General features: G+C 35.2%; 3 protein-coding genes and 1 non-coding gene across 5 annotated transcripts; 1 reads left to right on the forward strand and 3 right to left on the reverse strand.

Annotated features, from left to right (window-relative positions):
• Positions 1-281: 281 nt before the first annotated feature.
• Positions 282-5,651, reverse strand: LOC110868287 (methylsterol monooxygenase 2-2). The gene is made up of 7 exons (XM_022117417.2): positions 5,481-5,651; positions 4,051-4,188; positions 3,290-3,435; positions 2,237-2,356; positions 1,406-1,618; positions 1,234-1,314; positions 282-636 (listed from the first exon to the last, which is right to left on the reverse strand). Exons 1-7 carry the CDS (start codon positions 5,508-5,510, stop codon positions 558-560), a joined length of 807 nt encoding a protein of 268 aa, XP_021973109.1. The 5' UTR covers positions 5,511-5,651; the 3' UTR covers positions 282-557.
• Positions 5,652-16,275: 10,624 nt separating this feature from the next.
• Positions 16,276-16,349, reverse strand: TRNAV-CAC. The gene has a single exon. It is a non-coding gene; the product is annotated as a tRNA-Val (tRNA).
• LOC110868301 (paramyosin) lies at positions 16,292-22,211 on the forward strand. 2 transcript variants are annotated; one of them, XR_004866074.1, is made up of 15 exons: positions 16,292-16,511; positions 16,622-16,709; positions 17,050-17,096; positions 17,239-17,328; positions 17,424-17,477; positions 17,839-17,916; positions 18,005-18,073; positions 18,156-18,311; positions 18,415-18,562; positions 19,528-19,559; positions 20,416-20,505; positions 20,597-20,701; positions 20,768-20,944; positions 21,072-21,333; positions 21,962-22,198. XR_004866074.1 is itself a non-coding variant. In XM_022117437.2 (15 exons), the coding sequence occupies exons 1-15, from the start codon at positions 16,476-16,478 to the stop codon at positions 22,035-22,037; spliced, it is 1,356 nt and encodes a 451-aa protein (XP_021973129.1). In that variant the 5' UTR covers positions 16,292-16,475; the 3' UTR covers positions 22,038-22,211. The 2 variants fall into 2 exon arrangements, 1 of the variants encoding a protein (XP_021973129.1); XM_022117437.2 differs by having other exon boundaries at positions 21,072-21,181; positions 21,962-22,211.
• Positions 22,075-24,422, reverse strand: LOC110868297 (pentatricopeptide repeat-containing protein At3g46790, chloroplastic). The gene has a single exon (XM_022117430.2). It carries the CDS (start codon positions 24,261-24,263, stop codon positions 22,299-22,301), a length of 1,965 nt encoding a protein of 654 aa, XP_021973122.1. The 5' UTR covers positions 24,264-24,422; the 3' UTR covers positions 22,075-22,298.
• Between the last annotated feature and the right edge of the window lie 353 nt (positions 24,423-24,775).

A 24,775-nucleotide genomic window follows, 5' to 3' on the forward strand; every position in this document is an offset into this window, starting at 1 on the left:
CCCCCACCCCCTCGGCAAAAAAAAAAAATTTTTTTGGGTGGGTGATGGGGGGGGGGGGGTTGGTTTAGGTTTTTGGTGGTGGTGGTTAAGGTTTTTTTTTTTTTTTTTTTTGTAGTGGGGTTTTTTTTGTATAGTGGGTTTTTTTAGGTTATTGGACACTTGTCACTCTATAAATCCTTCTTACACTTCTTACAATTAGGATCCTTTGTATTTGATCCTAATCCATTATATTCAAACAATCTTGAAATCATAAGTAGAGGTACAAGACGGTTGAGTCAAAATTGAATTGAATAATAGGTCAATAGGTGGATCAAATAGGGGGTTGTATTGGATCAGATTGACCTATTTTGACTTTTTTATACGAGTCAAATACCAAAATTGTCACCTCTAGACTTTAAAGTAGTTTCATAAGGCGCATGTAAAAGAAACTAAAAAGTCACCACACCTGAAATTTAGAAGTTGTTGAATCTACAACAGTAACCAACAAATCTATAAAACGATTACCTTTTTCTTGAAACAACCCGATTCGGTCTAAAATCATGTTTTAGTTGGTGTTGTCAGTTGTCCTTAATATCAGCTACCTCTTCATTTTTCAGCGCTTGCAGTTTTCTGTAACCATGGTCTGTGCCGAATATCCTGACAAAAAGATCATACAATAACATTAATCGAGTTGCAAAGATTAGCATCATTAATTGCCCTCACTCCTTTAATTTTAATCTAACTATAATTCTGATGTTCATTTATCTTTTAAATTTTGGAACTATTGATTCTGGTGTTCATTTTTCTTTTAAATTTTGGCAGAAATACCCCCCGATCAGTTTAAGTTATTACATAAAACACATTTCTTTAATGAATTTATAAAATACGCGAGTTTAATGGGTCACCCTGCGAACCCAACGACACGAAATTGACTCCAACCAGATTACAAATTCTGTGTTAGGTTTTTGTCATAACTTGACACGTTCGTCTTTTCCTAAGATATAAGGGCATTTTCGTCATCAAGCATGTTTTCGGCCAGATTTGGTATAAACAAAATTTAATACATAATTGGGTGGCCTATGACTTAGTTAAAAAAAGTTAGAGATGGGTAAATAGGTACCCTTTGATAATTCAGTCAGACATGTTTATTTGAACTTACAAAACAAATTACTGCAACTTCAAGTCGAAACAATAAGATAATCATCACCATGGTTACTACAATCTAAAATAAAAGAAGCTATTTTAAATCCTTACCAGTCCATGTAGACAAAAGTTGACGCGTAGTTGCCCGATTTGGTATATATCAGTCGGTGATGATAATCATGAAAATCCGAGCTGAAAAATGCAAACAAAAGTAGAAATTTGTCAAGCGATATATTTCTTAAAATGAACGATGAATTTAACTTATGCATATTAAATTACTAACCCTCCATATAACGGAAGAAAATTTGAGGGGCTCCACGGGAAATGGTAACCGCAATGTGCCTCAACCGTTTCCAGAACTCTAACTACCATCCACAACCAAAGAGTTATAAGATGAGGTCCCGTGATGGCAGGACCGAAAATAGTGGCAAATCCGAGGAACAATATTTCAGCTGGGTGAGCATATTCAGAAGTCAATCCAAAAGGTGTCGCGTACCTGTAATTATACCACACGTAAAGTTTAGTAAATACACATAACATAGAATCGGTCAATCTGATTGTGTTTTATCTCAAGCGGGACAAATTAAAAAAAAAAAAGAGTAAACTACATGGATGGTCCCTGTGGTTAACCAAAATTTTGAATTTCGTCCCTAGTTTTGCCAAAAGTACATGGATGGTCCATGTGGTTTGCACTTTATAACGTATTTAGTCCCCAACTTTTGCCAAAAGTACATGGATGGTCCCTGTTGTTTGCACTTTGTAACGCATTTAGTCCCCAACGTTTAGTGACTAAATGCGTTACAAAGTGCATACCACTGGGACCATCGATGTACTGTTGGCAAAAGTTGGGGACTAAATGCATTACAAAGTGCAAACCACAGGGACCATCTGTGTACTTTAAAAAAGCTAGGGACTAAATCTAAAAATTTTGGTTAACCACAGGGACCATCCGTGTAATTTACTCTTTAGATTATTATTGAACATAATTGTTTATTGTAAACACATTAACTATTTATGGAAACTGAAAATGAACAAAAGAAAGTGTTTGTGCAACCCAACCCATTTAGGCACGTTACCCAACCCACCCCTCCTGCCACTGGGTGCCTTAACGTACTCATGATGGACGCTATGGACATGCTTGTACAGCCATTTGGTATGTAAAATCCTGTGTCCCCAGTAAAATATGAAATCTTCCACAATGAAGTAGAATAGTATCTGAGTTGAGATCACTTTCCTGCAAAGTTAAAAGGTAAATGAATCACTTACCTAGATGAAATAAGCAAAAATAAAGTGTCACAAAAAAAAATATAATTTCCAGAGGTACAAACAAAGATCCACAATAGAGGTGGCAGTTTCGAGTTATTTACTTATAAACGGATTACTAATGGAAAATTACAGTTTTATCATACTTGACACTACTTGAGTTTAAAAAAATCAAGTGTAAAATGCCATTTTCGTCCCTGAGGTTTGGCCAGTTTTGCAACTTTCGTCCAAAGGTTTGTTTTTCCGCATCTGGATCCAAAAGGTTTGAAATCTTGCCATTTTCATCAGGCTCGTTAACTCCATCCATTTTTCTACGTTCGGGGGTATTTCCGTCTTTTTTGTTAACCTAAAGGGCAATTCGTTCTTTTTCAAGGGTATTCGGTCTTTTTTTATAAAGTGAAAAAGACCGAATTGCCCTTAAAGTTAGCAAAAAAGACGGAAATACCGCTGACTTAACAGAGAAAAATGGATGGAGTTAACAAGCCGGATGAAAATGGCAAGATTCAAACCTTTTGGATTCAGATGCGGAAAAACAAACCTTTGGACGAACGTCGCAAAACTGGCCAAACCTCAGGGACGAAAATGGCATTTTACTCATAAATCAATTTTCTAGGGCAAAAAGTGTTTTGGATCAACTCGACTCATTTTGACCCATTACCCGACCTATCCATTTTGCCAACTCAAGAAAGTATAAAAGAACATCAAATGGGCCTTCTGGAGGCACACTAAAACTTCAAGGGCCCTTTCAGGTTCAAAATAATTAAAAAAAAAGTTGACAAACATTGTTTAGGTTCAGCCTGACTCATTTTGACCTGTATAAAATTACCATTTTGACCCTTGCCTGACGTTTTGACACCTCTAATCTACAACTAACGTGCTAGTATATAAAGAACTTGAAAAATACCAGGATGGGAGCGGAAGGCTACTTTTCATTCCCATGAAGCTGAATACAGGATAGGATGCAAGCATAACAGGTAGGTTGACACAAAAATGATAAAACAGTAGGCGAGTAATACATTTCTCTTGAGCTTCAGTTGTGTTATTCTTCGCCTGCAAACAAAATGTCAATTGTTGAAGAAACAAGAAGGGCTACAAACGAACCGAACGTTCAGCGAACAGTTTCTGAACTGTTCGGCGGGAAGTTCGTTTGTGTCCATTCGTTTATTAAACAAATGAACACGAACAAGAAATTTTGTCTGTTTAGTTAAATGAACGTGATGAACAGAGCACGCGTTCTTTCATTTATGTCCGTGAACGTTCGGTATGTTTGTTTGTGTTCGATAGTTCATTAGTGTTTTTAGTTTTTATATTTTTGTTAAATACTTCAAAATTCCGACGTATAAAATATTTACTAAGTCCCACTTTTTATAAATTCTGTTCATGAACGCTTGTTTGATTTGTGTTCATGAAAATTCGTTTGCGTCCGTTGTCTAAAATTAACAAACGAACATGAACATGTTCATTTTCTTAATGAACGAACACGGAGAAAAAATCTTGTTTGGTAAGTGTTCATGAACAATTCGTGTACACGTATATTTCCTTAACAAACGTTCGTGTTCGTTCGGTTCGTTTGCAGCCCTAGAAACAAGCATAAATATTTTCATATACGAAATGCAGTAATGTATGACATTAGTTAACGGGTGCATGAGAGGCAATACATATAACCTGAATTTTGTACTTTTTGAGCCATCCTGCCCTTTCGATGTATACGAAAGGAAGTCCTGATAAGAAGAAGACAGTTTCATGAAGAAAAAAGCTACCCACACATGCCAGCTGAAAGTCACTAAAGTGAGTGATCAGGTACTGCAAAAAAAAAAGACGAGTCAAAAACGATCCCCATCTTATTAATCCACAATAATCTTAAGTTTACGTTAAACAAGAAATTCTCATGTCTACCGTATGTGATTTCCTATTCACTTTCAGCAATTGAGTTCTAGTTACAAATTACAAACTTAAGGTACAAAAACATATTAAGCTTACGTTAACTATAAAAAAATAAAGTGTTTTGAGTTTTAAATAACCACAAGGGGTGTGTCGTAGAAAATTCGTTTAATCAGATAAAGTATTTGGCACCGAACAAAAATTATTCGTAAGGCACTGGATTGTTTGCGAATTTTAGGAAGATGCATCTTCTGTGGTCTGTCCAAAAATAGAACAAATATGAAATATAACAAGATTCTCACACATCACATGTTCTGTTTTTACCGTCATGACCCGATACACATTAAAGCAAACAACGTCATGAACTGTGAAGTAAAATTTCAACGATAAATGAATCGACTATGCTACAAAAGATTCTATGGTCCATAGTTGTTTCATGCTTTCATTTGACATTAGTCATGGATCTAACAATATACAGGGAGGACCGGTAGGGACCACCAAGCTTCACCATCAAATTCTTCTTAAACATTTTATATGAAAAAAAAGGGGAAATGATAGGTGTAGCAACATATACTATTCCATTTTCTCACTTTTCATAGTACTTTTCACTCAGAATGACCACTTTAACCCTAATTCTCAATCCTATTGATCCTACAACAAGTTCACTCCTCATCCTCTCATGATTGCATCCATTTATGTTCCATAGTATCATCTCCCTACACCTATTTCATTGGGTCTTGCTATATATACAACTTGTATTCAGGCCGTATACATTCACATCACACGACAAAGCTGACATTCCTTGACATGTATGCGATATGGGCCGTATAACTGTATACGAGCCGTATAAGAGGCTTGTATACAAGTGTATATGGGTTGTAAAAGGCATTCCCTGACATCTTATATTACCAGTATACACCTATACCGGTCATATAGGGTGTCAAAATTAATTTTAAAGTGTGTACAGTAAATTAAACCAATCATCAATGTCTCGATATAATCAATGCCTCAGTTTAGCAGTTAAACAAACAATAGCACTAAGTTGTTATTCCGCTAATTGATTTGAAATAAATAATATATACTAATGTAATGACAACTGAATGCCGTATGAAGCAATTGATCGGAAAAGTAACAAGAGCTAAGAAACAACCGTCAATGAGAACAAATTAGGGCAAAAGAGCGAGTGTGAAATGTAGGAAGATGAGAAGACGTACCGTCCAACCAGCTTCAATGAGGGAAGCCATAGAATAGAGATTCAGAAGCGGTGGAAGTGAGAGAAACGACGACGCATAACATAAAAGAGACAGAGGGTGGGAGGAAGAAAACAGACTGTCAAAAGGAATCTGAGATCGTGGGTCATGGACTCATGGCTTTATATGCATACACAGTGTTGATTGACGTGAGCATTTTGTCCTTTGTCACGGCTGGTTGATTCGCCTCCACATCATATAAACAACATGCATAGGGCCACTTTTAGGTATTGTTTGTTTTTTCCGAAATTTGCGCAAGCTCTTCTGTCTGCGCTGCACAGATTACGTGTAGAGATTGCCACGCGCTGTTTGTTTTTTCAAATATGTTTCATTAAAAAACGTCTGCGCGAGCTCAGTCATTTCTATGATCTTCTAAGGTCCGCAGAGAATTAAACACCACCACTCACCACCACCGTCCATCACCACCACCATCCACCACCCACTACCGTCCATCACCACCACCACCGTCCACCACCCACTACCGTCGATCACCACCACCGTCGTCTACCACCATCACCATCCAGCACAACAACCACCGTCCATACACCACCACCAGTTTATTTTAGAAGTCTGCATACGTTAAAAAACAAACAATCTTCTTCTTGCAAACTGCAGAGATTTGGTCCACCTCTTCTTCTACAGATATCTGCAGATGTGGTCCGCAGACTGCAGACATTTTACCTCTTAAAAAACAAACAATACCTTAGGTTATAGCCTAGTGTTCAAGAGTAATTATCTTTTGTGAGAATACCAAATTTCAATCCTTATGAGTTGTAAATATTTAAGGGGAAAAATTAATCATTCAAATAAAAAAAGAGTAAAGTACTGTTTTGGCCCCTGTGGTTTAATCAATTTAACCATTTCAGCACAAAAAGAAATCTTTTAACATTTTAGACCCCGAGGTTGCATTTTATAACGGTTTTGACCCCTTAAACTAACTTTGTTAATTTTTTTGCAGTTAATTGTAAGGGTAATTAAGTAATTATATACCTTAGGGGCTTACACAAATGGGTCCTGTGGTTTATACATAATTTCGCCTTTGGGTACTAACTTCTTTTTTTTAACAGGTTTAGGTTCTATAGTTTCAATTTTGTAACACTTTTGGGTACTAACAACAAAATTAGTTAATTAATGACTAAAATACCCTTGCATTTTTTTAAGTTTATTAATGTAGCACATTTTGGTACTAACACCTAATTTTATTTAAGTTTAAATCAATTTTACAAAATCTATTTATTTTTTTATTTTCTTTATTTTATTATATATCTTAATTAACATAAACTCTATTCATTTTTTTTTTCATATTTTTAGATCATTATTGATTTAGTTTGTTTTAATTAATATAAGTTCAAATAATTAATTAATATATATTGAATTCACTATTCATTCCGTTTGTTTTTTATTAGTATATAATTCTTATTTAACATAAAATCTACTTGTTACACCAGTATTTTTTTAAATAGATTTTTTAAATAAAATCTACTAGCTATATAGTTTTATATAAATTAAATTTTTATTTTCAATTTTGGATTGAAATGATTGATAATAATAAATATCTTTCATGTAAAAAAACTTAAGCCTTTTTTAACTCGTTTTTTTGTTCATTTACATTTTACTATTTTAGAAAGATATTTAATTTACATAAAACTATATAGCTAGGTATTTTAGATAAAACTATATAGCTAGGTATTTTAGATAAAACTAAAAATATTTAAGCCTTTTTTTAACTCGTTTTTTTGTAAAATAGATATTTAATTTACATAAAATATAGCTAGTAGATTTTACTGGTGCAACTAGTAGATTTTATGTAAATTAAATATCTTTCTAAAATAGTAAAATGTAAATGAACAAAAAACGAGTTAAAAATGGCTTAATTTTTTTTACATGAAAGATATTTATTATTATTATTATTATTATTATTATTATTATTATTATTATTATTATTATTATTATCATCATCATTCATATATATCCAAAATTCAAAACGAGTAAGGTTTACATTATTTAAAACTAGTAAGAAATTTAATTTACATAAAACTATATAGCTAGTAGATTTTATTTAAAAAATCTATTTAAAAAAATACTGGTGTAACAAGTAGATTTTATGTTAAATAATAAATTTAATAAAAATATGAAAATAAAAAAAATAAACAGACTTTATGTTAATTAAGAGATATAATAAAAAGATGAAAATAAAAAAAATAAATAGATTTTGTAAAATTGATTTAAACTTAAATAAAATTAGGTGTTAGTACCCAAATGTGTTACATTGATAAACTTAAAAAAATGCAAGGGTATTTTAGTCATTAATTAACTAATTTTGGTGTTAGTACCCAAAGGTGTTACAAAATTGAAACCATAGAACCTAAATCTGTTAAAATAAAAAGTTAGTACTCAAAGGCGAAATTAGGTATAAACCACAGGACCCATTTGTGTAATTAATAATTACAAAGTTGTTTTAATATTTAAGAGATTATTAATGCAATTAGTCAAGTTTTTTTTTATTATTTTGTTATTTTAACGATTATTATTTAACAAAATATGTTTTATATATACCATTAACATGTATTTATGTTAAGTATTTGTTTTCTATAAACATCGTTTTTAAAATCATTTGTTATTTAACCTTTTTTAAAACCGTGTATCGTTCTTAAAATTATTCATTTTAAATCGTTTGTTTATTAGAAATCGTTCTTTTTAAAGTTGTTTGTCTTTTAAAGTTTTTTAACGATTCATTTTATACTGTTATTTTTAAAATCATTTTTTTAACTTTTTTAAACAACTCGTTATTTTAAGTCGTTAATTTTTAAAAGCGTTTCTTTTTAAACCGTTCCTTTTATAACCATTTTAAAATCGTTCATTTTTTAAACTTTGTATTCAGCTTACTTATAGTGTAACACCCCCAAAAATACCACAAGCGGAAGCACCGCGGGAGATGCGACACATCAGAGTACGAGCCACCAATCACATTGAACCATACAAGTATTTAAATAAACATGTCATTAATTAACCAAGCAAGTTCAATTCCAAACGTTAAACCCAAAAGATATGTTTAGCGGAAGCATAAGTGAAATAATATCCAATTGTTTAAAGTTTCAAAACCACCAAGTCAACTGTTTAATCAAAAGCCACGATCCATGACCACTCCAGCACTCCCAGATAGCAAGTCCATGTCTCCAACCCTAACGACCTGCAAGCATGCAGACAAGTGTGTCAGACGAAGCTGGTGAGTTCAAGTTTTGTTAACGTGTTTTGTTACCCGATGTATGTTAAGCCAATTCAACGTTATGATACGATGTTGCTATAACATGCTAGATACCCTAGGGAGTGTGCCCATATGTATCCGGGGAATGTGCCCCTTAATAACCTGGAAGTGTGTCCAGTCCCCAATGCCCCTAACCAAGCATTGGTAATGATGCCCAGATAATTAGTTCACGCCCGTCCTTACGGCCCGGTGTGAGGTGTCAAACCTAATAGCGCTATCAACTAATTACCTCATTGCCCTACAGGCAATCCGATAATGATTTATTCCATGTTCAATAACCAAAACCCAATATAAATGTTTACTCAAGATTCCCTTCCAAATGTTTACTAGTTGTCCCAAACCACCGGGACACATGCTTGAGAAATGCAATGAACTCACCTGGGGTTGCTCGGTATGATACACAACAGTTCAGTTAAGCTACAAAGGGATCAACCACGTCCTATCACAGTTATCATACCAATCAGATTCGTACACTAGTATTGCACGTATGTTCCACATATATAGTAACAAGTTGTGTACAAGCATTGATCATCATGTTCACGTATAAGCATGGCAGTTCTACAGTAACTTCACATAAGCAAAGTCCAGATACGCGGCCCAATCAATTGGGCTGGTAACAGTGGGCCAGTCCAATAACAGAGTGTGCATGTTCTCGGTCTCGAGTCGAGACTAACAATCTCGAGTCGAGACTAGTCGGTCTCGGGTTATATTGATTTCGAAGTCTCGAGTCGCAACGGGGAGTTCTCGAGTTGTCATGTTCTAGTCGAGACCAACACAGCCTCGAGTCGCAACTGGACTCGCAACCGGGGTTTCGGTTTATGCTGTTTTGTGTCGCTTATGTGGTCTCGAGTCGAGACTAGCAATCTCGACTCGCACCCTTGTCGAGACGATATGTAACAGACTTCCATGATTAAACTGCAACAATCACTCCGTAAATCCAGCTAACAATTTATCAGTTTCACACATCGGATCAAGCACCATGTTCAACAGTTTCATTTATTCAAATCATCATCAACAAGAACAGTAATCCACTATCAACATAAATATGCAACCGGATCATTTGATTAACAACTTCATAGACTATCATGCAACCTAAATCATACATGCCGAACCAATCAATAACATCACAGCCGAGCACTATAACAAAATCGGTTCTAGTAAATCTCATAATCTGAATTCATAATAACCACCTAGTAATATGCATCATCAACCATCAAATAAGGATAAAGTGCTAACCGGATGTGTGAAGTATCTAGTTAGATCTAGATATGAGCCGAGATCTAAAGGACTTCGATGTTGAAGGTGTTGCCGTCGGATTCCAAGGGAAAAACGAGAGAGAAAGAGAGCTCCTAGGGTTTGTGTGTGTTTGTATTGTTGTAACTAATGAGAGAACAAACCCCCATGATGGGTGTTTACACGTTTAAGAGAAGTGGGCCGTCCCCTCATCGGGCCGCCCTAATGGTCTCGAGTCGTAAGGGCCGAATGGGCTCGTGTACTTGGGTTGACGTTTGGTTCATTTATATTCGGTACACTATCTCACCAAAATCAGAGTCATATAACATTCAATTCGAAGTTCACACAATCAGTTCAAATAATCACATAAGGTTCAAGCGAGTTGTACTAATGTAGGTTCAAAATACGGGTTGTCACATATAGCCGTTAGGGAAAAAGAACTTCAAACGATTTAAAGTCGAAGGAATTTAAAAACGATATATTTTAAACGAACTATGGTTTAAAAGACGAAGATTAAAGAAATGATATTTAGACCATTTTTAGGCCATTTTGCAAGTTTTGTCCTTTATCTTTAGGCCATTTTGCAAGTTTTGTCCTTTATGTATAAATTTGACGAGTTTTGTCCTTTATGTTTGAAAATCAAGCACGTTTTACCCTTTGGGGCAAAACGTGCTTGATTTTTAAGGACAAAACGTGCTTGATTTTTTAAACATAAAGGACAAAACGTGCTTGATTTTTAAACATAAAGGACAAAACGTGCTTGATTTTTAAGGCTCAAAGGGTAAAACGTGCTTGATTTTTAAACATAAAGGACAAAACTCGTCAAATTTAAACATAAAGGACAAAACTTGCAAAATGGCCTAAAGATAAAGGACAAAACTTGCAATTCACTCTAAAAAAAAAAACAAAACCTTACAAAAATAAATTAACAAGTGTAAGTAACTAAAAACACATGAATTTAATAAACGAAAGGTTAAAAAATAACGAATTTTGAATAAACAAGCAAACTTTTTATTAGAATGTTTCTTTCTTTTCAAATCTTACATTTCTTTTGTTTTTTATACACGTCGTTTTGTAAAACTTAAAAAAGGAAAGAACTAAAAAAAGTGAGTAGTTTAGAATGATTAAAAATAAATAATTTTAAAAAGAATGTAAAAAATAAAGTGTTTAAAAAATTTGAAAGACAAACGACTTTAAAACGAACGATTTTAAAAAACAAATGATTTAAAAAGGAACAATTTTAAAAACGATAGAGGGTTTAAACAAAATGTAAAATAACAAATTATTTTTTAAAACGACTTTTATAAAAATGAACGGTTAATGAAAATACATATTCATTTGTATATTTAAAACGTATTTTGTTAAATAATAATCGTGAAAAAAACGAAATAATAAAAAAAACTTGAGTAATTGCATTAATAATCTCTTAAATATTAAAAGAACTTTCTAATTATCAAAAACAGCCCCAAAGGTATATAATGACCTAATTACCCTTACACTTAACTGCAAAAAAGTAACAAAGTTAGTGTTAGGGGCCAAAACCATTATAAAAAGCAACCTCGATATGTTAAAAGATTCCTTTTTTGGGCTGAAATGGTTAAACTGGCTAAAACACATAGGCCAAAACAGTAATTTACTCTAAAAAAAACGTGCGTAGGTTAATGCCCTAATACACATTTTTTTCGTCACATCAACATTATAACGACTCTTTAAAAAATGTGTGATGGTTAATGCTCGTTAAGACCATGCGTAGTGGTAATGGTGAATAATGCCCCCACCCTTGGGTGTTTTCCGCCATGTGGCAGTACAGTCAGCAAGGGACATTATTGGGCGTTTTTCTAAAATGGGTGTAGTGGGGATGTGGGTATTATGTTAAAAGGGTGTAAACAATTAAATAAAATTAAAAAAACTAACAAAAAAAGGTATTGGTCAAACACTAAATAAGATAGCTCTGATTGGCCCAAACATTGCCCCCATAGCGTTATTTAAACAACGCCAAAACAACAAATTTATCCAAACACGCCCAAACACGCCCTGTGGGGTGGTGGGATGGCGTGTTTAGACGTTTTCCAGCGAAAAAAACGCCCCCCTTGGGCACGACTACGAATGGTCTAATGCCTATTTTATTTAATATTTTTTTATTTTCTTTTCTTATCTTTTAGCATTATTCAAGAAATGCTCCTCTCATTTTATTTGCATTGCCATTGTGGCAAGACCTTAGCCCCCTTAACCTGTTCCAAAACACATGGCTTAATGTAATTAACGGCAAACACTTTGTATAATAGCAATATCAATGAATGTGTCCCTCTCAAAAAGTTAAAGAGGTTCTTGTGGTCAACAAATGTGTAGATATAGTATTGTGATTAGAGGAAGTGTGATTGTAAAAAAATAATACTAATAAAATAAAAAACGTCACCAACATTCCAACTCCATTAAAAACATTCTGCAATTGTTCTCTAACATGTACATAAAACCTGTTCAAAGTACCTACTAGGTTAAATCAAATTACAGTTTAGTTAATATGGTTTTATAGTCCAGTTTCTCATGCTTTGTCTAACCAACTTAAAATATTTAGTTATGTCTTTTAAAAAATTAATCATATTTTCCATGTATGCAATACCTCTTAATCATGCATTAATCAAGTCGTTTATAAAATTTAATCATATTTCCAAAACCCTTGGCACCATCCTCATAAAAACTTAAAACATTCGCATAATTATTGAAAAAAAAGGAAAATTGGTATTTAATAAACCAACATTTGCCCAGTTGGTAAATAATAATCCAACCTACAGAATTGGTATATAATAATCCTACCTATCAATATGTTGGTACTCAATGAACCTCTGTTAGTTTTTTTTAACTGAAGTTAGTTTTTAAGTTTTATTTATTACACAAACAGTCCCTGTAGTTGTAATTTACTAGTTTTAACTATGAGTTAATAGCCAAAATGGTCCCTGATGTTAATAGCCACAGCACCGCCACCACCGCCGCCGCCGCCACCACCACCGCCACCACCGCACCGCCACCACCACCACCACCATCGCCACAGCACCTCCACCACCGTAACCATCGCCATAGCACCACCACCAACACTGCACCGCCACCACCATCACCGTCGCTAGAGCTGTTGGATCTGTGATGTTTTTGGTCAGTCATCGTCTGTTGCTGCATCTGAATTCAAACCCCTTAGGCGTTGATGATCAAAGACAGAGATGGTGGTGGTGGCGGTGCGGTGGTGGTGGCGGTCCGGTGGTGGTGGTGGCGGTGCGGTGGTGGTGGTGGTGGCGGTGCTGTGGCGATGGTGGTGGTGGTGGTGGTGGCGATGGTGGTGGTGGTGGTGGCAGTGCGGTGGTGGTGGTGGTGGTGGTGGCCGTGCTGTGGCGGTGGTGGCGGTGGCGGCGGCGGTGGTGGTGGTGGTGGTGGCGGTGGCGGTGCTGTGGCTATTGACCTCAGGGACCATTTTGGCTATTAACTCATAGTTAAAACTAGTAAATTACAACTACAGGGACTGTTTGTGTCATAAATAAAACTTAAAAACTAACTTCAGTTAAAAAAAACTAACGGAGGTTCATTGAGTACCAACATATTGATAGGTAGGATTATTATATACCAATTCTGTAGGTTGGATTATTATTTACCAACTGGGCAAAGGTTGGTTTATTAAATACCAATTTTCCGAAAAAAAAACCTTTAAATGGGGATGCATTGCATGTTGTATCTTTAGACGTTTAGGGTAGGCAGTACCCGTACGGAAAATACCAGTATTGAATTTGAATAAAACTTGGTACCAAATATTGTACCGAATATCTTGGTACGGTACCCGTTTTGCTACTACTTTGTTTTTTAGCACTCGTAGGGGTACTAAATAAGTAAAATCGGCACGAATACCAATAGTACTAGTACCAAATAGGTAAAATTGATACGAGTAACAATACGATACAGATACGGGTACCAAATACGAGTACCATAAATACCATAATATGAAATAAAACATAATATATTTTTTTAAAGTTCTATATAAAATTTCGGTACCAGTGCTCGTTTTTACTCGTACTCGTACCAATACCAAAAATACCTAATATCAAAATAAATAAACTGGGTACCAATATATGTACCGAATACCTAAAATCAGTACAGATATAAATAATTAAAAAAAATGTCCATCCCTAGTTTAGGGTACAAATAATTAAAAAAAAATATCCATCCATCCCTATTACATTTGTCAAAAGAAATTGGAATGTTACAAAACCAAAATAACAAAACTATCCTTTAAAAGTTAAACCATATTTTTAAATTTTGGATTCAAATGTGAAGAAATTTTTTGTAAGAATAAAAATAAAAATTTTAAACTAGTAAAAATGCTCCATTTAATATGTGTATTAATGTTATTACAAGAGCATATACGTAAATTTATAATTTTAATTAATTTATTGTATTCTCTTAAATTAGCTAACTAATTAAACTTGTAACTCATTTATAAAATGTGCTCTTTCAATACAACTTAATTTACGGTGAAAAACAATTTGATATGCGTAAGATAAACTGTAAAATCAATTCTGATACGTGTAGTATAAAGCGTGTGATAAATTTTGATATGTGTAAAATATATACAAAATATATGATAAATTTTGCTATGTGTATGATAAATTTTGAAATGTGTAAGATAAAATGTTTTTGTCTACCTAATGAGAGAAAACAGTTAATGAGATGAGTTATAAACTATTTATTATGTTTACGATTATCTTTTTTCTTCTCGCATTAAGTTTCTTCTCAAAAGAAACTTCCCATATCTCCTTATTCCTCAACCCATAAACCAACTAAACCTTTGTCAAAAGAAACTGGAATGTTATAAAACCAAAATGAAAAAAAATCACCCTTTAAAAGTTAAAACATCTTCATCTATTCCCCAATCCTTTCTAAAACCAGCTAAACCTGATCCTTTCTCATATCCGCACTTCCTTTTAATCTTCTAAACAACTTCATCGACGAGGCACAAAATGGTGACGGAACATGGCAGGTGTAGTTTTTGCAAATTTCGTAATTGAGTTGGATACTTTCTGAATTACGTAATCTTGTTTTCAACTTAAAGTATTTCATGAGTATACGAAATCCTTAATCGGATAAGATAGAAATATTTTACCTAAGAACAAGATGTTTGAATAGTGATAAATCGAAGTGCAATTCGATGTTTGTAAATCTAACCAAATTACTCATTTATATAGGATTGAAACCATCACATTAACTGGGGTGAAACAACCAATATTTCAATTGGCAGTTATTCGATTGGTAGATGTAACATGTGCAGTTAAAGGGTTCCTATCGTTGTATAAGGTTGCTACAGAAGTACAAGATTGTTTCCGCATTACAAAGTAGTTATTGACATTCACATTTCTTGATAATCATTTTCAGCGCAACCCCAATCAAATATGTTGCCCTTTGGACCCCACAAGGGGCGAGCCCTTTGACCCTACCCGGGTGCTGCGTTGGACCCGCCAAGGGACAGTTCCCCATGGAACCCCGTCATGGTACTGATCCGATAGAGGTTCCTTAGTACCGAAACCATAATATCATTGAATGAGCGTGCACGCCAAACCTACTAACTCATATCAATATTTATAATGATTTCTCATTTGGATTACAAGTAGATACAATCACTCTAAAGGTTAAAATATCTTGATGACACTAAAATCACCAAGAGTGTTTTAAGCATCAAAGTTCTTTATTTCTTACCAATCTCTTAATCGCTTTATATGATTGCTTTCGTCAATTGTCCTTTTCCCGATTTATTGGTTTTTTCGTCGTCAAATTATTTTTTTTTATCTTCAAAAGATTCCTTGATTTGTTGCTCATCTATCATGTTTAAGAAACGATCTTCGTCAATCATTGAATAGATCGAAGTGAGCCGACTCAGCAAATTCAACGATTCCATGAATTAGTTTGACTGATTTAACGATCTATTCAATGATTGCTGAAGAACTTTCTTTAAACATGAATAAAAGTGTGTAACATTTGGTTTTGATTAATAAAGATTCGTTGGCCTTTCAAAAAAAAAAAGTCTTTAACACATTAATGTTTATGATAATATAAGAAATTCGACTCTTATTACCTGATTACGAAAATAGAAAAATATGGGTCAAATTTCCGCTGCTAAAAATTATATCAGGTTTTGAAAACGTAGACGTTACACGTTAAAAGAGTAAAATACAAATAAAAAGGTGAAAAACATGGACGCTACAAGTTAAAAAAGAGAAATAAAAATGATGTCTGAGCCCGGGTTCGAACCGGGGACCTCTAGTGTGTGAGACTAGCGTGATAACCGACTACACCACCCAGACAATTTGTTCTATTTTACAAAATCATTCAATTTAAACATTCAATTCAAAACCACCACATTTACCCTGCTTTCTCCGTCGTAGCTATCGACGGCAAGCCAAAAACCTTCAACCGAGTTTCTCTCTGCAATGGCGTCGCATCACGCATCTCTAGGTCGACGCACGGTATTCTCACAACCAAATTCATAACATCTTCTCAATAATCACATAAGAATCAACAGTAATTTAGCTTTTTCCTGATCAATTAAATTGTTAGAACTTGTTTATTATTGCAGTTGGAAGAAATTCGTCAGAAGAGAGCGGCTCAAAAGTTAAGCAAAACCTCATCTGGACCTGATCTAACCTTGCCTCCAAACCCTAGCGGTAACGGTTCTGTTAATTGTTGGTTTATGTATCGTATTTCGTGTTTTCTGATCAGTTTGCGTATCGTATGTTATGAATTTTGGATCTAATGTTGCGTCTAAACCCTAGCGGTAACGGTTCTGTTAAGTGTTAGTTTACGTATCGTATATCGTGTTTTCCGATCAGTTTGTGTATCCTATGTTATGAATTTTGGATCTAATGTTGCGTCTTAACCCTAGCGGTAACGGTTCTGTTAATTGTTAGTTTACGTATCGTATATAGTATTTTCTGATCAGTTTGTGTATCGTTTGCGTATTGTATATTATGTTTATTGGATCTATGTGTTTGTTATTTGAATCAGAGGTGTTCGGGATCAAGAAATCATCTAGCGGAAGCGGAATTTCTGAGGTTTTGTTTTGTTTTGTTTTTTTTTTTTGATTGATTTTGAATATGTGATTTAGTTTTGCTAATAATTGGCAAATTTGTTCTTGAATTTCGTTTAATGTTCTCATCATCTTTAATTTTATGTTGTTTGGTTGATTTGTTGCAGAGTGATATTAGTGGATTGGTATCACAGATACAGGAGTTGCAGAAAAGGAATGCGGAACTGGATGAAGAGAATAAAAGGCTGAGCTTAGAGGTTCAGAAATTTCTGATTCATTCTTGTTGTTTATGCATCTATTTACACTGTGGTTGATGATGTTAATGTAGCTTATGCTCGTCTTTGTGTTTCAGCTTCATTCTAACAAAGCGGAGAATGACATGCTTCATAAACGGGTGAATGACCTGGTATGTGTAACTGGTCTCTTGTCGGATCATGCAGTTGATTATCATCTTGTTGAACATAAGAAATTGGGATTTCAACATTGTAATATGGAAGTGCAAAACTTCCTCCTGATATCTTGAAACGGATGCTATAGTTTTTGTAACCCTAATTTAGTAATGCTGTAACATGTATCTAGAAGGAAACATTGATCTTAAGAAGCTAGGGTTTCGGTATCATACTATCATTATTTTTGGGTTTTGCGAACTAGGTTATTAAACTTTAGAATTAAGATCGTTTTCTTCTATATACAATCTTCAGTCGACACCTGGTGTTGTGTAATAATCTAGATTCAATATCTTTATAATTTCAAGCTGTTAATTTTAGGAACAAAACACTGTACCCTCATTGAGAAGAGCTCTTAAGGATGTGGCTATGGAAAAGGATGCAGCAGTTGTTGCAAGGGTACAATGATCTTTGATTTTCTGTTTATTGCAGTAAAGTTTATTAACTTTACATGCTAAAAATTTTCTACAAATATGTTTTTGTTCAGGAGGATTTCTCAGCACAGGTTCGAGCACTTAAAAAGCGTCTAAAGGAAGCAGAAGAAGAGCAATATCGAGTAAATAACCGATGACAACGTCATATTCCACATATGTATTCCGAAATCCATACGTTTATTTGTCTTAAACTTCTTAATATAGGCTGAAGAAGACGCAGCTGCACTAAGAGCAGAGTTAAACTCACTACAACAACAAGCAATTAGTGGTGATCTTGGTGCCTTTGCCTCAAGGGGAGGCCCGCCAGATCACATGCAAGCTATTGAGAAGGAGCTTGCCGATTTGAAGTCCCAACTGGAGGTTATAATGAGTTTTTAACTTTTAAGTAATATATATCCTGTGAAAAGTGAACAGAAGAACAAAAGGAAATTATTTCTGATAAATACTATTCATCGTTAAATAGCAAGAGTCAATGCTGAGGCGGCAAGAGGGAATGTTAAGGCGGCAAGAGCAACAACAGTTAGCTGAGGAGCAATTAAAGATATCTGTCATCCTTTCTGAGAAAAAAGAATTGGAAGAAAAGCTAGCGGTCATGTCCAGAGAGGCCTCAGGTAACCTACAAAATCTTGTATATGAAATATAGTCAGAGTCGGATGCAAATGGCAAGATTTCAAATCTTTTGGATCCAGATGCGGAAAAACAAAACTTTGGACGAAGTCGCAAAAAGTAGCCAAACCTCTAGGGACGGAAATGGCATTTTACTCAATGTAGTGTTATAATATTTACCAGAAAGATCCAAAACTGTCAATACAGAAGTTCACATATTAGTATCAGAATGCACAAGTTAAACCAAATAAAGCTTGACTGTAAGACTTGTTTATAAAAATATCTGGTTAATCGTATAGAATGGCTTGATTGCTTTATACAGTCCATCCGATACTTAAATTACAATAACCTAGAACTAAGAGGACATAAAAGACCTTTGAATCATATATCCTTAACCTAAGAAAAACAGGGGTTGTGTTTTACAAAAAAAAAAAAAACAAAAAAAAAAACAAAATGCTTTTCCGGTGCACTATTACAGCAGTGCATACCTTTAGAAATGTCAACTTCGAGCTACTTTCTAGGAATATTACAGAAGGCTTATATAATAAGACATTTACAGAAAACTCGTACAAAGTGCCAGTGAGTTGACTGAGTTCAAGGTCAACTTAATAGAATTTACAAACAATTTACTATAAATTTTTTGTAGGTCAGGTTTGCCCTTTTATATTTGTAAAAACAAACCAGGTGAGAAGACATTATTTTTTACTTAAAAGAGCTTGATTTTGCATACAATTAATCATGCAACTTACAGTGAATCCTATAATAAAAAACAGTTGCTAAAACTATAGCAAAGAAGATAATAGCTTACGTTGTTAGGTATCTTCATTTGTCTAAATCCATTTATCAAGAAATTTAAACAATATAAAAATTTGATTTTATAAGGTAACGTCCCCGATTTTATCACTTTTATATTTGTATTCAAGTTTATTATTAACTTTCTCTACTTTTGGATATTTGTCATTTAATGCAGGAAATAGTGAAAGAGTTGCCCAGTTCACAATGGTAAGGGAAAAACAGAAGTGACGATGTTCTAAAAAAGAGTCGGATACCCTACTAGTTTCAGGGGAAAACAAGGGTTGTAGTTTCATCTTAGCAGTTAAATTCTTGAATGATTAGTGTCTTGAAAATAAAATTGAGTAAAGTACACAGATGGTCCCTGTGGTTTATCAAAATTTTGGATTTGGTCCCTAGCTTTTCAATACTATACAGATGGTCCCTATGGTTTGCACTTTGTAACGAATTTAGTCCCCGGCTTTTTTCAAAAGTACATGGATGGTCCCTGTGGTTTGCACTTTGTAACGCATTGCTAAAACTTTTAGATTTGTTGGCTCCGGACTAAATGCGTTACAAAGTGCGAACCACAGGGACCATCCATGTACTTTTAGAGAGCTAGGGACTAAATCCAAAATTTTGGTAAACCACAAGGACCATCCGTGTACTATACTCTTAAATTTTGAAATGTCATGTGGCTTCTAGTCACATTATTGGTACAATTATATTTGCACAACTAGAAGGGGCAGTTTCCACCCGGTTACTCATTAATTGGCCAATTTAGATTATGTTCTTTCTAATGGGTTTGTTCACATGTTTTGATTATTATTATTATAAGAATAGTATTTTTCGTAATCGTAATTAGTACTTTAGTTATTTATAACTTTACTAAAAAATGAATAAAAATAGTGCTAGTAGGTCAGCCCAAAACCGAGAGTCTGTTTTAAACCACACTTAAGTGGGTTGCTCTGATCCGAACCTGTTTTGAACTATCACCAAACCCGCCAATCTTGTCACCTCTACTTCTGAATCCCGATTACCAGTTAGACATATTTAACTATTATGGACTGTAAACTGCTGATTGTAGGAAGATAAAGAGAGACTTGAGAAGCAGTTGCATGATATGGCAGTAGCTGTCGAGAGATTGGAGAGCAGCAGACAAAAGCTACTGTCAGAGGTTCGCATTTTAACTTACTATGTAAAATTGTTTACATCGCTGCATGAACTATAATATATGTATTTTTTTTTTTGTTTATTTGGGTGTGCAGATTGATTCCCAATCTTCTGAAATAGAAAGGCTCTTTGAGGAGAATTCTAACTTATCATCAGCTTATCAAGAGGCAACTGGCATGGTCACACAGTGGGAAAATAAGGTAAAATGCTTAAGTTGTGACGAGTGAACTACATTACCTAACGTGTCTTACGACTGATCTATGCAGGTAAAAGATTGCCTGAAACAAAATGAGGAGCTCCGTACTATGTTGGATAAATTAAGAACAGAACAAGCTAGCATGTCTATCATCAATGATCGTGAGGGTCACAAACGTAGTTTGGAGTCAAATAACGGAGTGAGTGAGATATCTCAGGCTTATACTGCTGAAGTTGTATCCCTAAAGGTTAGTCCTATAATCTTCTCAAGTGAAATGGGTTAAATGTTGCTAAAGGTAGTTTTAGTGCATAAAACCTCCTAATTCATTAAAAGAAAGTTAGATTATTATTAAAATAATATCGACTTGGATGCAGGGTCAACTAGCTAAAGAACAAAGCAAGGCTGAGACACTATCTGCAGAGGTTTTGCAGCTCTCAGCTCAGCTCCAACAAGCGGTTCATGCCTACAACGGCCTTGCTCGCCTGTACGGTTCTCTCTTCATACTTGTTATTCACCAGAGGTGGCAATTTAGACACGTTTATGGATAAACATGTCAGTCTGAGTTATACTTTGCCTCTAACGGGTCAACCGGGTTAATTAAAAGGTGTAGCTAAAATGAAAACACGTCAAAAGTCAGTAAGTCACCCTACTTGTAGTCACAATGCATAGATCTACCTAAATATTTATATTTTAGAATTTCAATCATTACCTTAACAAAAAAAAAATAAAAATAAATAGTATTTAGAGTAAAATGCCATTTTCGTCCATGAGGTGTGGCTAGTTTTGCGATTCTCGTTCAAAGGTTTGTTTTTCCGCATCTGGTTCCAAAAGGTTTGAAATCTTGCCATTTTCATCTGGCTCGTTAACTCCATCCATTTTTCTCCGTTAAGTCAGGGATATTTCTATCTTTTTTGTCAACTTAAAGGGCAATTTTACTCTTTTGGATGATGACAAGATTTCAAACCTTTTGGATCCTGATGCGGAAAAACAAACCTTTGGACGAAAGTCGCAAAGTAGCCAAACTTCAGGGACGAAATGACATTTTACTCTAGTATTTAAAACATAGTTTTTAAAATTCAAGAAAAGAGAAGACAAAAAAGGGCTTCTGGGCCCGTGTGACCCAAAGCATACTCAAAGTTACCCGTTTTGATCCATTACACTAACCACTCATTTGTCATTTTCTGTTATTTCCCTTATACCAACAAAATCATGTAACATTAGTTCGCGAATCAACTTATGTTCATATGCTGGTCAATAATTGCAGCTACAAACCCGTGTTACGGAACATAGAGAGCAATTTACTCAAAATGAAGCAAGACAGCTCTCTGATCGTGCAGTAAACAAGAAAAGCATTTGCTTGAACACATCCTGGTATACTATACTAAAAAGATAATGTGATCTGTATTCTTTTATTCATACTGGTTAACCAAATTTACAATATTTACTGATCTGTCATCTTTACTTACTAATCATAACTGAAAACATTTGGAAGAGACATTCATCATTTATCTTAATCAACAAGAAACCATGCATGTATAACCCTTTGGGACAAAGAACCCTTGTTGATTATAAAGATTAGGAGTCAAGTATGCTTACAAACATTACCAATAATCCCCACACGAACAAACCCCGTCTTTAAAACGATGTATGCGGTTCACATCGCGTACCAAAATTTCTCTATCTGCAAACTTAGACACAAACTTTGTGACTGAATGACAATCTTCACATAACCGTAAATTCTTCGTGATCCTAATTGTTTCTCCTTTAGAACTATTAATCAACCCGAACGCAACCGCCAGTTTCTCACTATGACCCAATAAAATCCGCTCTTTTTCCATCTCATCGACATCATACAACACGACTTTAGTCTTGGGCTGGTAACCGTGTTCCTTCATCTCCATTGATAATTTGAGTAAAAACGCGTGGAGCTGTTCAACGTGAGGATTGAACTCATCAACCGATTCAAAGGAGTATATTTTCTTTTTCACTTCAATCCAACTACATCCGGATTTCTTTTGAAGCTCTTGAGTTTGTAAAAGCTTCTTCACCTTTGACACTTCATCCCACAACTGGGCCTCTGCGTAAATCTCGGCTAAAAGTACATAATTCCCCGCGTTTGTGGGTTCGAGCTCAAAAAGCCGCTTGCTTGCCCTCTCGGCTAATTCAACATTGCAATGAATCCTACATGATCCTAGAAGTGAACCCCAAACTTTAGGCCCGGGTTCAGCTCTCATATCTTGTATAATCTTAGCTGCCTCGTCTAATCTATTGGCCCGACCCAAAAGATCCACCATACAAGCGTAATGCTCCACGGTTAAACGCATGTTATGATCTCGTGTTATGGATTCAAACAAGTTTTTCCCTTCATCCACAAGACCCGCATGGCTACAAGCACCAAGAAGACTCACAAACGTTATAGGACTCGGAGCAATCTTGTTCGATACCATTTCATTGTAAACTTCAATCGCCTTTTCACCAAATCCATGCATTCCATAACTTGAAATCATAGCGTTCCATGAAACAACATCGCGTTTAACCATTTGATCGAAAACCCGTTTTCCAACTTCAAGATCACCACATCTCGCATACATAGTAATCAGAGACGCAAGAACCGGCAAAACTGAATCGAGACCTCTTCGTAGGATGTAAGCGTGCAATAACCTTCCTTGCTCTAAAGCTGCAAGTGCACCGCATGCTTGAAGAACACTAACCATTGTCACTGCATTTGGTGTCGAATCATGAACTTCAAGCATCATTTCACCAAACAGTTGGAGTGCATCAAACGGTCTCCCGTTTTTCGCATAACACGCAATCATAGCACTCCAAGAAACCACATTCTTCGAAACCATTTGGTTAAAAACATAACCCGCTTGCGACACACACCCAAACCTAGCATACATGTCAACCAAAGTAGTCATAACATGAACATTAATCTCAAACCCATGTCTCAAAACATGAGCATGAATCTCCTTTCCCTTCGGCAACAGCGAAACCGAACTATCCGACGCAACACATGCCTTGAGAACATAAGTGTAAGTAAACCTATCCGGTTTAATCCCATCTGCATTCATATAACAAAAGACACCAAACACATCTAACCCATGATCAGCAATCGTTAGCGCCCGGAAAAACGCATTGTAAACATATATAGTTCTATTGGGCATTTCATCAAACACCTTGCGTGCATATTCAATACACCCCAAATTCGAATACATATCGATAAGTTTAGTCGCCAGAAATGGGTCCTCATCGAACCCATCATCGATAAGGCGGCGGTTAACGGTAACAGCGTCGGAGAACGAATTTGCAACGGCGCATGAGAGGATTAAGAGTTCATAAGTGCGTTGAGTTGGGTTGGGTTCTTGAGTGAGAACTTGAATGGCTTGTTTGATGCGACCTTTGTTACAGAGGGATTGGATAAGGTGGTTGGTGTTGGTGGTGGTGGTAGTGGAGGGGTGGAGCGTGACGGAGGTGGGGTGGCGCGTGTGGGATTGAGGTGGAGATGGGTGGTGGTGTGGGTTGCGAAATTGCTGGATGGTTCGAGGAGGCTGGCAAAACAACCACATGAGAGAGGATTCTCCGATGATAAATGGCCGGAGCTCCGAGCAATGGCGGTGAACTTGTCGTTGATAATTGGCTTCTTTGGTTCCAAGTTATAACCAGACAAATAAGAAGATAAATATGAGAGAACACTATCGAGTATCACCTGCACATTTAGATGGTATTTATATTTGCCCAAGCCCCAACGTACCCCAAAAAATCAAACATTTTTCCCTTTTTCTTTTTTCCATATAGCAATTTTAAAACTATAGGTTTATATTAAAAAAAAGAGTTAAATGCCTAGATAGTCCCTGTGATTTAGCCTTTTTTCATCTTTAGTCCCTAACTTTCTAAAATTACCTCTATAGTCCCCAACTTTTCAATTTTCGTTCCTGGATAGTCCCTGACGCGGATGAAGATTAGTTTTTTCAGTTAAGTGGGTGTGAAATTACTAAATTGCCCTTGTTATTAAAAAATAACTTAAGGATAAAAAGAAATATATTTAAACCCATCTCCCCTTTCTCTCTTCCTCTTTCTA

This window comes from Helianthus annuus, chromosome 1 (assembly GCF_002127325.2).
Source record: "Helianthus annuus cultivar XRQ/B chromosome 1, HanXRQr2.0-SUNRISE, whole genome shotgun sequence".
Taxonomy (NCBI): domain Eukaryota; kingdom Viridiplantae; phylum Streptophyta; class Magnoliopsida; order Asterales; family Asteraceae; genus Helianthus; species Helianthus annuus.

Coding starts and splice junctions, on each gene's coding strand:
- LOC110868287 (XM_022117417.2), bottom strand. CDS start 5,510: ATGGCTTCCCTCATTGAAGCTGGTTGGACG. Junction 2,357..3,289: donor AGCCTTCCGCTCCCATCCTG/GTATTTTTCAAG, acceptor TTAACTTTGCAG/GAAAGTGATCTCAACTCAGA. Junction 1,315..1,405: donor TTTCTTCCGTTATATGGAGG/GTTAGTAATTTA, acceptor TGCATTTTTCAG/CTCGGATTTTCATGATTATC.
- LOC110868301 (XM_022117437.2), top strand. CDS start 16,476: ATGGCGTCGCATCACGCATCTCTAGGTCGACGCACG. Junction 17,478..17,838: donor ATAAACGGGTGAATGACCTG/GTATGTGTAACT, acceptor TGTTAATTTTAG/GAACAAAACACTGTACCCTC. Junction 20,506..20,596: donor GACAAAAGCTACTGTCAGAG/GTTCGCATTTTA, acceptor TTGGGTGTGCAG/ATTGATTCCCAATCTTCTGA.
- LOC110868297 (XM_022117430.2), bottom strand. CDS start 24,263: ATGTGGTTGTTTTGCCAGCCTCCTCGAACCATCCAGCAATTTCGCAAC.